A 14,909-nucleotide genomic window follows, 5' to 3' on the forward strand; every position below is an offset into this window, starting at 1 on the left:
GACTATAATGCACATATCACTCTACACATTCACTACTCTATGATACTATGATAGCACCTTGGGTTCATATGCTGTTCAAGTCAGTGAACAACCGTGCAGATTACTGCATTTCCCTGTGGTGTGTCGCCATGCCTCCCAGATCTATTTTTCCATCTGTGTGTGTGTGTGTGTGTCTGTGTCTTTGCACATGTTTCTGTGTTTCCCCTCAATTTAATGTTTTGCCCGTCTACGTGTTTTCCACTTGAGCAGAGAGAGCCTGTCAAGTTTGTTAACACACCGAATGTACACACTCGATTGTATTTAGAGTACTATATATCTGCAAGTGTGTAAATGAAACTGTGACACACATTTGTACCTTGAGCTTTTTCGAGCGGATAAAAGATGTAAAAAGTAGATGTTTGCGATTATGTTTTCTATGAGTAGGCCTACGTCTTACTCATTTGGCTGCTGTGGGACTCGAGCTGTACATCTTGCCAAGAGACTCAGCTGTTTACATGGAAGGCCACACTGTAGTGCTCTCCACACACACATACACACACACACACACACAATGAGACACAGACTTATACCATACACAACCGACCTTCTTGTCCATTGCATTAACACATCAAAATCTCACAAAAGGCTTAGAATGAAACATAATCGTAATTTGCCTGCAATCTTCACCGTATCGCAGAAATACCTCTTTTAATTGAAAGGCGCGGGTTAAGTTTCTCGTGGTTGGGTTAAGTCGCCTAGACCGCCTAATACCTTTTTTATTAGCTCCGCCATCATGGATGCACATGAAAGAGGAGACTCTCTCTCAATCTCTCAATTCAATTAAATTGTAGGAGTTTTATTGGCGGGAACAATGTTGCCAAGGCATCAAGATAAAAGATTAACATTTTTCAAATTAAATCCCTTTCCACCTTGTAGCTCTCTCTCTCTCTCTCTCTCTCTCTCTCTCTCTCTCTCTCTCTCTGTGTGTGTGTGTGTGTGTGTGTGTGTGTGTGTCTCCTGGTTGTGTAAAGTTAAGCCTGATTCTCTCTCCCTGGTTACCGGTCCTATGGTAACAGAGTGTTTACCTTGTGCGGAGGTGTTTGACTCCCAGCTCATGGGAAGTCAGCTCAGATATGAACAGTCAGCCCCCCTCCCCCCCCCCGCTGCTTATCCTGACACCATTTTTTATCAGAAACATTTCCGTTAAATGTCACGTCACCAGTGTGCTAACATTTGCCAGAAGCCATTTACTGAAACATGGCATCTGATGTAATCATGGATGTAGTGGAGAATAAACTCAGTTTACCCTGTTTTTAGGCTGATATGAACATAAATTCATAATGCACATCAAAGTAAGTAGTATCAAGCTGATGTAAGTTATATGGCAATAGGGTTTTAAAAGCATAAATGTAAACTTTGCTGAAATTCTAACTGATCTTTCTTCATATTTTTGTTTGTTAGTCTGGTGATGATCACTAACTGGAGGTCATAGTTTACCCAACATTGTATTTACCACTGCATCACTGGATGTAACTAACATTGGGGTTATTAAGTGGGTTCCTACAGGTGATTTGAATTTTTGATCACACTGGACACTTCTTTGCAGTTGTTTTTAATGGTTTGGCCACAGCAGGTGTGCGTCTCCTCAAACCTATGTGCCTCGAGTTCTGGACATGACGTGTTTTGAGCCCTGGGTTAAACATGTCTCAACTATAGCTGTGCCGCGCATTACAGTAGCCTATGTAAAGGTGAAAATAGCCCTTGAAACAGGAACTACAGGAACAGGAATCTAATTCTTGGAAGAGATGATAAAACTCTCGGTGCTCTGTTCTCTAGGTGGACATCATGTATCCACATCCTCCTCATCCTCTTCTTCAAGAGCAAGCAGAGCAATCACTAACTGTCTCTTGTCCATGATTATTTTCAACAATGTCACCCCCTCTGTTACTTCAGGTTAGCTATCTTATGCAAATTAGATAGCTTTCACGTTGCTGTCAAACTTTGTGTTGCATAGCAACCAGAATGATGTAACACTCCTTGCAACCTTTGAGCTCTTTCTCTCTCTGTGGCTGGATGCTCACAGCTGAGCTTTGCGTTTGAGCAGCAGAGAAAAGAAAGCCTCCTGTCTGATGAGAACAGCCTCCTGTCCTTCGGCTCATGAAACCTCCAGGTGTCAGAAGGTATCATGGGTCCTGACATGGCTTACCAGCAAAACATATTGACACGACAGATGCTGTTATTAGAATAATTTGCGAAATCTTCTTTTTTTTTTTATTATTTTGTCTCCATCTTTGTTGCTAAGCACTGATTGCTGTGGTGTTTCTGCAATGCACTTCCCAGAGGTCACCTGTCAATCAAACAGTGTGGGGGCGGAGCTTGGATTTCCAGTCGATGAAGTTTGAGTTTCTGTAGGTGGCGCTCTTTTCTTTGTCTCTTCAGCCATGCTGGCTATCACTGCTCATGCTAACTACCCAGTTCTTCTTCTGTTTATTCCAAACAAACTGGAAAAGTAAAACACGTCTCTTGTGTGGCAGGAGGATTTTTCCCAAGCAAAGACCTACCAGACACCGGGTGTTTCGAACAGCGAATGTAAAAGCTTTCATGAACTGGGTAAAGGTTGAATCACTGTTTTGTTATATCCATAGAGAGCAGCAAAACAGACATTTATTAATATGAAAATGTCACGGGTTATTGCTTTGACATATTGTGCTGGGAAGTAATATAAATATCATCCCCAAACTAGACGCACAGGTGTGTTGAAAATGACGCATGCTTTTTTTTTTCAGCGGGAACCAAGAAACATTGATGATAACTTAAATGTCAAGCGGAGGTTCCTGTCTGTATTAACGCCGATTGACTCCGACTCTATTTAATTTCTCAGTGTGTGACCTCAGATAACTTTGTGAGGGTGAGGGGAAAATCCACACGTTTTGCCAATAGTGTCTCTCTCCATCCAAGAAAAAAAAAAAAAAAAAACCCAACTGGCTGTCTTCTTTGTAGCACTGTACGCCTTACAAGCGGAGCGGAGCTGAATGAAGTGGTGTGGTGTGGAAATGTATCTCACGGCAAGGCTATTTTTTTTTTTTTTTTTTTTAATAAGCCTGTTAGCAACGGGTGTTCTCTCAGACGACTGCCGGAGCTTAGTGGGGGGAATATTAGAGTTTTGTTGATTCGGCTGGAGGCTTTCAGAGCCAGTTGATTGGAAATGTATTTTTTTTTTCTCTTCAGTCCGTGGGTTTCGTCAGCTACATTGCCATGAGTAAATACTGCACAGGCAAGCATGAGAGCATCAAGACCAAGGCCTTGATTTGGTGTGAACTTTCTCTCTACCTGTTTTTTCCTCATGTCTATCTATCTATCTGTCTGTCTATCTATCTATCTATCTATCTATCTATCTGACTGTCTGTCTGTCTATATATCTGTCCATCTATCTATCTAGCTATCTATCTGGCTGTCTGTCTGGCTGTCTCTATCTATCTGTCTGCCTGTCTCATACTTTCCTCCCCACACTCAGTATTCCCCTCTCTCTCTCTCTTTCTCTCTCAATCTCTCTCCCTTTCTCTCTCTCTTTCTATCTCTCTCCCTGCCTCTCTCTCTTTCCCCCTCTCTCTCTTGCCTTTCTTTGTCCATCTGTCTCTGTCTCAGCTCGGTTTCCAAGTCTTTTCTCCTCTTCTCTCCTCGCTAAGTCTTTCTTTCTCTTGTACGTTTTTGCATTTACATTTCAGGCGTTTCAGCTGACGCTCTTAAGCAGAGAGACTTACAATAAGTGCAGACGGCAGAATGAGCTTTCGATTCCAACATCTCCAGCATTACAAGCAACCAACAGCAAGGACTGCAAATGCCCTACAACTGAAGTTGAAGGATGATCTCTCTATTCACTCGCTGCCCAATACTTCCTCTTGTTTTCATCCCTTGATTTCATCTGCAGTTGTGTCCCCTGTTCTTGTTGAAGCACTTGGTGGTGAACCTGTTTGTTAAAACCGCTTTGTAAATTAATTTGACTTGACTTGACTTGAATATGCTCCGCTGAACTCACGCTGCGTCACGTGACTCAGAGAGATGCTCGCTCCATCTCCAGTACAGCTGCTGACAGGTCAGCTGCTGTTTCGTTTAAAGTGGTAATCCTCAAGATCCTCATTTTGTTTATTTTGTCTCCATCTTTGGAGCTCAGCGCTCATTGCTGTGGCGTTTCTGCACTGCACATCCCAGAGATCACCTGTCAATCAAACAGTGTGGGCGGTACTTTGACTGTTTATATTCTGTGCTCATGGTGAACAATGTGATGCTTCAGACAGTTTTCTGTGAACTCGCAAAGTTGATTTAATTTGCTCAATCACCAAAAAAAAGTTACACATGACTAACGGTGTATAACCATACTCAAGTGTGCTACCATATCACAGGTAGCGTTTTGTGCTTTGCTCTTATCAAGTCAAATAGGGCAGCAGTGAAAGTTTATCAAGATGACAATAAAATAAGTGTCTTTTACGTCGACATCATTCTGCATTACATTTGCATTTTAGCCATTTTGCAGATGCTCTCTCTTATCCAGATGGACTCACAGTGAGAGCAACAGTAACATCACAAGTACATCACAAGCAAAAAGAGGAGGTTGAAAGTTAATCCCTGATAATAAATGGAAGAGATATTTTTGTGTCCCTATAGTGATCATATATGATAAAGAAGTGAAAGGTAAAGAAATAGCCAGTGAGAAAATGTATTTGCTTTTTAATACTAGAGGGAAAGTGCTTTGTAACCTGCCTCCCTCACCTCCACCCCCCCCACCCACCCACCTGCCTACCCAGCTGACTCATTGGCAATTGGAGCTGGTATTTTTGTGACATTCATTTTAAAAAAAGGCTCTAATCTCCCCCAGGGGCAAAGTTATAGGCTTTCCTCAGACTGTGTGTTACATGATATCCCTGAATAGTTAAAGTGATGCTGTTGTTTGAGCCTCATATCTGAACGTTCCACAGCGCTGCGTTTACAAAGGTCAGTCATCTCAGCAGCTCCACTTCGGTACCGTGGGTGGGTAGAGAGACCCGTCCCGTCACTGAAAGGTCCCTGAACCGATCCTTCAAAAAGTAATGTGGGCAAGAATGGTAAGAAACTGTCAGCAAAGTTGCCCAAAAAAATCTGTCAAATAAAGGAAAGATACTGTAAGAAAGACAACATAGATTAACTGCAGAAATACTGTCATCTACCTGACCTGAAACAAGGTATATTACTCCAATTTCACACTAATTATCCTTCTTCTCAGTTGAAAACTTATCCATTTAACTTGTATTAAATGTGAAAATAGAGACATGTCCAGCAAGAAAAGTAAAAAAAATAAAATAAAATAAATGTCCATGTAAATTAACCATGAAAACCCCCCATATATGGAATATGGAAATTGTGTTTGGAAAGACACATGAGTAAATATTTGTTATCTATCTTTACAGTCATTATATTTGTAAAAACTTACTTAATACCTGGAATAAAAATTATAAATTGTGTTTTTTTTCTGTAATCAACCTAAATGCGACCCTGCCCCAGGGCGGTCTAGCGCAGTGGTTCTCAAACTTTTTGGCTTGTGACCCCTTAAAACAAAGCGATACCTGTCGCAGGCTGCATAGCAGAGTTCAACCAAAAGAATGATTTTCTCTTTTCAGGTTGTTTCATTTGTTTAGGAGGCCTAGAGGCTGAAAACTATTCAGTATTTCACAAGAAAAAAGCAAAGATAAGAGAAAAATCTGAAAAAACTAATACATGAAAATAAATTTGTGTAGTAGAAATATGTTTTCTTCTCTAGTCTTGTGAGCCTCTGAGGGGTCCCGACCCCCAGTTTGAGAACCACTGGTCTAGTGGTTAGGGAGACACAAGTTCGATGCCCATAGCAGCCAGTGTGTGTCCATCAACAGTCGTACAACCTGTTCAGGTGCCGCTGAACAAGACACTGAACTCCATCCTGCTCTCTCACTGTATATTGCTGCGGATAAAATCTGTAAAGTGTCTCCCCATGGATCTTATCCTCAGTCTCACAGTCTTCGTCACTCTGTCCTCTCCGCTGCTTTTAAAATGTAATGTAAATGATGCATGGCTGCCATTTTCTATTCCAGTTCCATCTGAATTGGCACACAGTATGTGGTGGAGATGGGAGGGGGGGGGGGTTGATGGTAGCCTAATGCCATTGTGTATGTTTCAACAACATAGGAGCCTTTCAGCTGCAAATCCTCATAGACAATTGACGTGCAGATGAACTGGGTGCTTATTGTATTCTGTCTCCAAAGGCGTAGGCTTGGACGCTTCACTCAAATCAATTAATCCATGCCACTAATCGCCTTTTTTCCATGGACACCCAGAGGGGCTGCTGGGAGGATTACCAATCACACATCGCAGTTTAGTTTGTTGTGTTCGTTTTGCTCTTCTATCTTCTTTAGCTATTAGCTTAATAAGCGAGCTGGGCCTTGTGGTGCAGTGTAAGGAAGTTGTGGTGTGTTGAAAGTTGAGCTTTTCTTGGCAGTTTCTTGAAATATTAATTCCAGTGAATATTGCAGACATAATCCTTTGGTACCAAGTTATACACTTTTTATTATCTTTGTAAAATGTGTTGATGTCTATGAATGCTTTATAGAGCCCATACATGGCCTCTGTCACTTTGCATTACCAATTCCTCTATATATTGTGTGTGTTTTAACAGAGAATCTACAGTTTTAAAAAGGATGTTGGTTAGGATTAGAGCTGGATGATATTTACAAAAAACAAGTCATATTTTGATCCTTGTTTTGAATATTGCGATTGTGATATGAATTGCAATACAGCATTCGCTTCTCACCATATTAAAAATACAATTAGAGGATGGAAACTGATGCTAATGCTTTGGATGTGCTCGGTTTGAATATGAAGCACAGGAACAGAGAGCATCATTTTAGGGCCATCGGAAACGCCTTTACCTTCTGAACTCTTCTTGGGATTTGGAAATTGCAATATATTCAATATTGCAGTTGTCTGGAATCGGATTTGCTTTGTCTAAAAATCTTGTGGGATGTCAGGTTATCCATAAATTAGTTACTTGTGAGTCCATGGCTATGTATTCACTGCCAAAATTTGGTAGCGACAACCGAATTTATTAATGAGGGTGAATGTGCGTATGTATGGTACACATTAGAGCAAGGCGGAGTAAAATGACTCGACTGTGTATGTACAGTACGGGTAACAGGAGTCACTCCACTCCAACGATCTCATGATGGCTGTAAATAATATCTGTAACCATAGTAACGTTTACTTCAGAGCAATATGGCGGCTACCATCGCCTGTGTTCTCGGTTTACTTTACTTTACACCAGTAACACCAGTTACCTGAACTGTCAGTTTATCTATAAGATCTTAATAAACCGCCAACAACAGCGGTTCAGTTGTAGAATGCAGTTGTCACTCTTGTTAATAATCGAACCGTGTGTGAATTTAACAGGATTAAGCACTCAAATGAGGTTTGACAACCGTATTTAGTTGCAGTGTGTACCTAGCCCAAGTGACTTTAGTTTACAAGCCCTGGTTCGTGTCACAGTCGGCACAGGACAGTGGGATGTTGGACAGTGTGAACCTAAATGAACCAAATATACAAAAAAAAAGTACATTTTCCACTATGGTTTGGACCAAAGAAAGCAAACTCTAGGTGTGATCACACCCTTGATCGTGCAGGCCTTGTGAGAATGAGGAGCCGGTCCAGTAAAGCATTCAGTTTGAAGTTAAACGTCTGTCAAAGCAGCCTCCTCCTCTGTCATCCTGATGCTGAGCAGCAGAACCCAGATAGAGAGCTGCTGGATTCCTCTGGGCTGGCGGCTCTCTCCTAGTGAACCTGATGAAAAATTCATCTTTCCAGGTTCTGCTTTATCTTGAGCTCCACTCAAAGCTTCATTAAGTCTGCTGTAAAACCCCTACCTCCGTTTGGTTCAGAGGAGAGATGCTACTGCAGCCGGCTCCTGCGATACATTTACATTTACATTAATATCTCTCACACATTTACGATGTATGCTTTTCGCTGACAGCCGTATTCAGAGCTGAGAGCATCAGTGGAGAAAGCTGAAATTAATAGATTGTCAACATTACAAGCAATCAGTTAGTTTGCAAGGGTGAAAGGCCAAAACATCCTGATAATAAATATCCATGTGGCCTTTGAATGATTAGTCCCAGCGGAGATCCAGCTCCATGGAGAGGAGAGTGAGCGTAGGTGGAAACCAGCAGAGCTAACGTCAGTGAGCTGCTGTTAATGGAGAGGGATTAGACGCCTCTCACTGGAAACAGGGATCCAGTCCAGCCTTCTCTCCTTGTTGCTTTCTCTCTCTCTCTCACCTCTGTCTTTCCTCTTACCTTTTCTCCTCTCTCATCCCTCTCTCTTCTCTCTTTGTCCTTCATCTCTCTTTCTCTCTTATCTCTTCCCCTCCTCCTATACTTATTTTTTCCCTTACACTCCATACTGGCTGGCTGAGTGTCTCCAGCCTTGAAAAACTCATTCATTCATTCATTCATTCATTCATTCATCCATTTGCAGATTGGAGTTTTAGTTATACAAACATTTCTTGGATGCAGAGCTGCTCCAGAGGCAGAAACAATCTTATTGGTTGAGTTAAACCTCAGTGGGCGGAGCCAAAGAACCACTGTTTTTCTGGCTAAGTAACATTAGACTGAAGCCCAGTGGAAAAGGCAAGAGGTGAGAGAGGAGGAAGCTAATATTATGAAGCCTAGCGCTCTGCTGCTAATGGAAAAATGCAATTTAGCCAGACAGATTTAGCTTCCAAATTCAAAATAGCCATACTACCCTGCTGACATTGCTATGTATAGTTTTGATTCATATTTTGACTTATTTTTCATTCAAGTTTGCCAGTTAGCTCCAATGAGATTATCTCTTCCTCCAGAGCAGCTCCGCTTCAGAGGAACGTTTCTATAACTAAAACTCCAATCTGCCATTGATTCATTCTCACTGTGTCTCTGTTTCTCTCACACACTCACATCCTCACTGAGGCTCCTATTCCCCATCCTTCCTCTCCATGACAGATAAAGACTTGGCTTCACTGCCGGCCTTCTCTCTCCTCTCTCAGTCTGAACTGGTCAATTCTGTCTTTGGCCACGTGCCAGTGCAGTTTGCATTGGCACCAGTGTGGTATACCAGTGAAGTCAGAATAACTGAAATACGCTTCTATTACATGTCGAGCAGTTAGTCAATGCTCTCATCCAGAGTGACTTACCATGAGTGAGCAGTAAACTGTTAGGACACACAGAGCTTGACAGACATATTGGCTGTTACAAGTCTGCTGAACAGTCTGCCTCTCTATCCTCTCAGTGTTTTCTATTACAGCTCTGATCTTCACCTATCAAAATCCCAGCCTTTCAGTGCGGCCAGCACAACATTGAAGCACCACTTCTCATGTTTTGACATATATTACTACAATGCTTTGGCTTATAAGCTTGTTCTAGGGGTCTTTTGTTTACCATCGTTTACATCAAGGAAGGAAATTCAAGCGCACCTTCACAACAAGGTCAGGGGCTTTTTTGAAACAGACACCTAAGGGTCACTAGAACAGGTGGAAGAAAATGATAGCCAAAGCCTGACCTTAATAGTCTGTTTTTTCTTTTTAACCTAAAGTCTGGATCATTTTACACCTCACCCCCAAATAATAGTGCCTGCAGTCATTTTGAGGTGCAAGGAGCAACCTAGACCCAGGCAAAATAGGTTGGCAAGGTGATCTGTAGTTTGATAGACTAACCTGTAACTGGAGAGTTTCAGGTGTGACCCAATTTCCCTTTTTTCCCAGCACTTCTCTCTTTTATGATTATTCTATTGTCACAGGAATGTTCTCAGAACATTATGGCTCTGACCTGGTTGCTTGTAATTTTTTAATTTTTTTAATAAAAGGATACTGCACTGTTGCTCTAATTGTGATTTGCTCTGGATAAGAGTTAGTTGGCGTCAGCGCTAACTAAACTCCTAAAACTTTCCTAAAAAAAAAAGCATCACAAAAAAGCAAAATAAACAAGCAAAATAACTGCAGGAATATGGCTGGAAAATGATTTGCTGTTTTGTACAGCGTTGTTTCTTCATTGATAGTTGAGTTGATTATTGATTATTGAATGATTCAGACCTGCTCTGACCTGATAATCATGTATGCTGAATCAGTATATCCTATGTCCTGTTTTCTAATTGATGTTGCCACATTGGCCAAGACGTCTTTTGACGCTAGTTTGAATCCCTGAACCTGCTGGGAAAGTCTGGACAGTATGAACAGCTGCTGTCAAGCTGCCCTTGAGCAAGGCACTGCATCCCCTCCTGCTGCAGGTGGAGCTGCTCAGTGGGCAGCAGGACAAGACTGTGGCTTTACTGTGCAGCTCCCAGCTAAAAATGTGTGGTACTGTGTAAGTGTGAAGCAGGATGTTGCGGAGGAAGAGTGTGTGTGCTCAGTCAAATTTCCCTGGATTAATAAATGTTTAAATAAAGGCAAATGAAACTTCACTTCTATAAAAGACACTGGATGAGCGCCGCTCTTCCTAAACAGCCATAACTGGGTGAAATAGAAGCCTGAAGCAACCTCCTATTAATACTAATCTCATGCTTTGAATAATCAGTAATAATAACAGTCTGTTTTATGATCAATTTAAAAGATGCATGTCAACAATTCCTCCGCAGGGTGTATTCTTTCTTCTGGAAAAAAAAATAGAAAAACAGCTGCATTGCAGGAAGAGGAAAACCCCCTGTGCCTTTTGCATCTTATTTTTGGAAAGCTTTTCCCTCTGAGAAGAATTGCTGTCTCTGTCATCATTATATGATGAGTCACAGCCAGCGCTGCTCCAGGTGTTGCAGTGACAGAGAGCAGCAACAGATCTGATACCAGATAGATCCATTTTGGTTGTTCTACGAAGTCTTCGTGAATCTTGATATTTGATTGTGAGATTGAATTGTAAAATAAATGATAGGCGAAGATTTGGAACAGGCAGGCGCGTTATAATTTGAGCCTCTATTGCCCGGGTAATTTGTCTTTTATTTGTCCACATTTTGACTAAAATACTAAATTCTTGTCAAGCTAATCTGTCTGTATTAATAGACAGTCCAGTTACTGTCAAGAATCCCCTCACTTTATAGTATGTGTAAGTATTATTTGACAGTTTTTGCACTTGCTCCGGTTTCCTCCCTCAGTCCAAAGACAAGCAAGTCAGGTGGATTGGAGACTTTAAATTGCCTAGATGTGAAAGAGAGTGGGAGTTTGTCTATCAGTGTTAGCCTTGCGATGGACTGGCAACCTGTCCAGGCTGTTTCCTTGCCTTCAGCCTAATGCATGCTGGGATAGGTGTGACCCTGGACAGGGATAAGCGGGTAAAGTCAATAAATGAATGAATGAATGAGGTCTTGCATTCTAAAAACAAGGATTTAATCAGTTAGGCTAAACCTCAATAGACAGAGCCACAGAATATTTATTTTTCTGAGCAGACCTAATATAGTTTTCAAAGTGTTCAATTCAATTAAACTTTTTTGTCCCTGAAAATCATAAACATAAATACACAAAAGTAGATAAAAGTCATAAATTAAGAGCATCATCATCCACAGAACAGATTAAAAAGAAACAGCACTAACTTTGGATTCCTGACTATCCTATAACAAATAAATGAAGCAGAGTTAAGCCGGTTAGTGGAACAGGAAGAAGGAGTTCCTCATCCTGTTCGACTGTCAGAGGGAGGAAACAGGATGAAGGGAACGCTCCGGTTCTGGCTCTCGGCTTTCCTGACAACCCACTTGTCAAAGATGTCAGCTAGCTGCTATGGCTTGACACCAATAACTTCACGTTAACTAGATTCTGCATAGTTTGGCTGTGGACAGGTTTTCCATACCAAGCCAATTATATAAAAGGCGACAACTGACTCGACCATTGAGTTGTAAAAAAAAAAAGACTCATGAGCCTTCTGCACACCTTAAAGGAGCTTAGCTTCCTCAGAAAAATGGCCGTAGGTTTTGGTTAGTCTAGAATGGTAGCTGTCACTAATCTACCCACTAGGGATGTCAGTTTTAAGACATTTCCTTGATTGATCGTCCTCAGAAATAATGAACAATTAATTGATTAATTTTTTAAAAGAAAAGAGCAAATTGTAGCTTATCACATAAAAAATACAATACGTCCTTTGTTCGTGTTTTTCTAGCTAACACCAAGGTGATGCTCGGTTGAGTCTGTGATCCACCTGCAGGCTCTAACAGAGTTGGATGCCGGCTTCCTACATCATCGTTGTTGTAGTTGTGTTGTATTTCAATACTGTATCGCAATGCTTGGAGTGAACAATTTCATCTTTTAAGACCAGACCACACGTTCGTTCAGTTCAGTTTGACATTGTTCAACTTCTATTTATTGCAAACAAACTGCTGTTGCTGTTTCCATAAACATAAACTTGTATCACTTCTTGTGCAGTAAAAGGATTTTTTCCAGAAAATAGGGATCCAGGTGTTTATAACAGCAAATGTAGAAGCTTTCAAGAAGTGTGTATAGGTTGAATCACTACATTCAGCGATAGAAAGTAGCAAAACAGACATTCATTTAAATTAAAAAGTTGTGGATTATTACTTGAACTCTTGTCTGATGTCTTTAACATATTTCTGGGTAGTTCTGGTAGCTCAATAGAGCATGGCACTAAGTCTGTTTCCCATTGGTGCCACTGCCACGCTAAAAATGTATAAGCTCCTGGTTCACTATGATGCTTTGGATAAAGGTATCCAGCACAAGCAAGATGGTCTGTATGTTATTTTACAGCTGTGTTCCTTAACAAAGCAGCAACATTTCCTCATGTTGTGTTTGTCTTCTCTGTGCTGTTGCAGATCTTGTTGTCAAACTGGCAAAGGATAAGTTTGGAGCCATCCAGACGGAGTATCAAAAGGTAACTCTGTGTGTGTGTGTGTGTGTGTGTGTGTGTGTGTTGCGTGTGTGATGTGTATGCATGCGTGTTAAAATGTTTGTTTCTCTGTGCCTATTTTTCTGCCTTACTGCATTATGTATTTTTCTGATTTGATGTAGTAATTTAGGACATAAATACATTTGAATTACTGGGTAGTTTGTGTCTTTTCTGAAGCCATGTGTTAATAGCTTGCACAAACCAAGGCGAGGCCATCTTTTGTGCTGGCTGTCCAGAAAAAAATGATAATTGCTTCTGGCACAGCTTGAGAATGCAGAGAGAGAGATGCATCATTTGTGTTTTTGTAACAAACAACTTTAATCACCAAATACTTTTTTTTTTTTTTAAGTTTTTTGACCTTCCCTGAACCCTTAAAAATACAATGTGAGAGTTGGCAGAAGGTTCATTCTGTACCTTCCTGTCAATTAAGGCCCAAAATCCACTGTCAACTAAAAACACAACTGGCAATCAGATACACAGCACACTGCATGAGGCGTTATGTACAGAATTTGCTGTCTATCTGTGCGCAGTTTTACAGTATGCAACTATGTGGATATGCATGTGAGTTTGAGTTCTTTAATTTCTTTTTTTGTTGTTGTTCAATTTCATCCACATGTTTTTGTTTTGTGGCTTTTCTCTTTCTTTGACTCTGCGTTGCCTTTGTCTTCTGCATGCCCTCTTCATCCGATCTGCTCTGATCTGGCCTCCCTCAGCCAGAGAACATAGTGCTGACCCTTCAGGTAAAGTCTGCGCACTGGACTTAACGCTCCAACCCATTCCATGTCTTTACCCATCATGCTCCACTGTCCTAGCTGCTAGGGCTGCACGATTACGCCTAAAATGACGATCCTGGGTATTTTGCTACACATATTGTGAGATATTACTGCATCTTTGCATCTTACAACAATATCTTGATGAATTTCAAGCACAGCAGCCATTCTAAATCAGATTTAATTTTTGATATTAATTATGAATTATACATGATTAATTGTGCAGCCCTACCACTCTCACCCAGCCATCCTATCCACCTCCCAACCACCTACAGTAGTTTGCTTGGCCAGGATTTTAGATCCTGTGTCATTCTGGCATGTTCCTGATTTAGAGGTTTTCAATTTTATGGAAGAGCAGCAATGCTGACTGGATGACAGTGCCACCAAGGCAGGGGTTAGTGCTGCGGGAATGAAATTTAAAGGAGAGATTTAGACACTATTAGGGTTTTTTCCATTGCTCTGGCACCGTGGCACTCGCTCTGCTATGGTTATGGTGCAGTATCACTATCTTTTGTTTTCCTATTTGGCTACAGAGTGTTACTGCGGGAGAAGAGCATGCAAGAAGCCAGCATGTAACCCTGAAAGTTGGCCAGTATTAAATTTGTTTGGGTGCCTTACCGTCACACTTCTATCATACCCATATCAAACCAAACATGATGGAAATACACACCATACTGTGCCAATATACTGTAGGTGTGGCGTGGTGCATTTGCACAATAGTGGAAAACCTCAAAAAAGTCTCATGCTTTACTACTTAATGTCTGAATGTGAATCTGCATAAATACTGCAGCTGCACATTTAAAACTCCATTACGTTCCTTGGAGTTTCCTGATTCTAATGACTAGATTGAAATCAAAATAGGGCAGCTTTATGATAACACAGTGATTGTGTGTGTAATTGTATACCAGTGTTGCAGACTATTCATATTGATAGGTTTGAAAATGTTGCTTAAAATGAGCAAGCTCCATGGCAACTGGTCAGTCATCTAGTTTCCTCCTAAGCAGCATTTTCCTCTGATATCCATTCAAACCATTGCTAGGCTGAGCCACACACACACTCTCTCTCTCACACACACACACACACACACACACACACACACACACACACACACTTGATCTTTTGTGTGCTGATGCTGGCAGAACTCTGTGTCTGTACTGTAATTCTCCACACACTGACCTGGACCAGTGACATATACAGCATTGCCACAGATTCTCAAAAAAAGCATCCCATCTCCAAATAGATTCTCTTAGATTGCGTT

At 41.1% G+C, this 14,909-nt stretch overlaps 1 protein-coding gene across 1 annotated transcript in view; it reads left to right on the forward strand.

Annotated features, from left to right (window-relative positions):
• Positions 1-14,909, forward strand: part of prom1a (prominin 1a) — an 84,800-nt gene that overhangs the window by 16,674 nt on the left and 53,217 nt on the right. Inside the window, exons 2-3 of the mRNA XM_071542581.1 lie at positions 12,808-12,866; positions 13,595-13,621. Of these exons, the coding sequence (XP_071398682.1) occupies positions 12,808-12,866; positions 13,595-13,621 (86 nt within the window). The remainder of the gene's footprint in view (positions 1-12,807; positions 12,867-13,594; positions 13,622-14,909) is intronic.

The sequence above is a fragment of the Centroberyx affinis genome, unplaced genomic scaffold (assembly GCF_046629955.1).
Source record: "Centroberyx affinis isolate AG114_WGS23_722 - 3 ecotype Tasmania unplaced genomic scaffold, CSIRO-AGI_Caff_v1 ptg004126l_1, whole genome shotgun sequence".
NCBI classification, from domain to species: Eukaryota; Metazoa; Chordata; class Actinopteri; order Beryciformes; family Berycidae; genus Centroberyx; species Centroberyx affinis.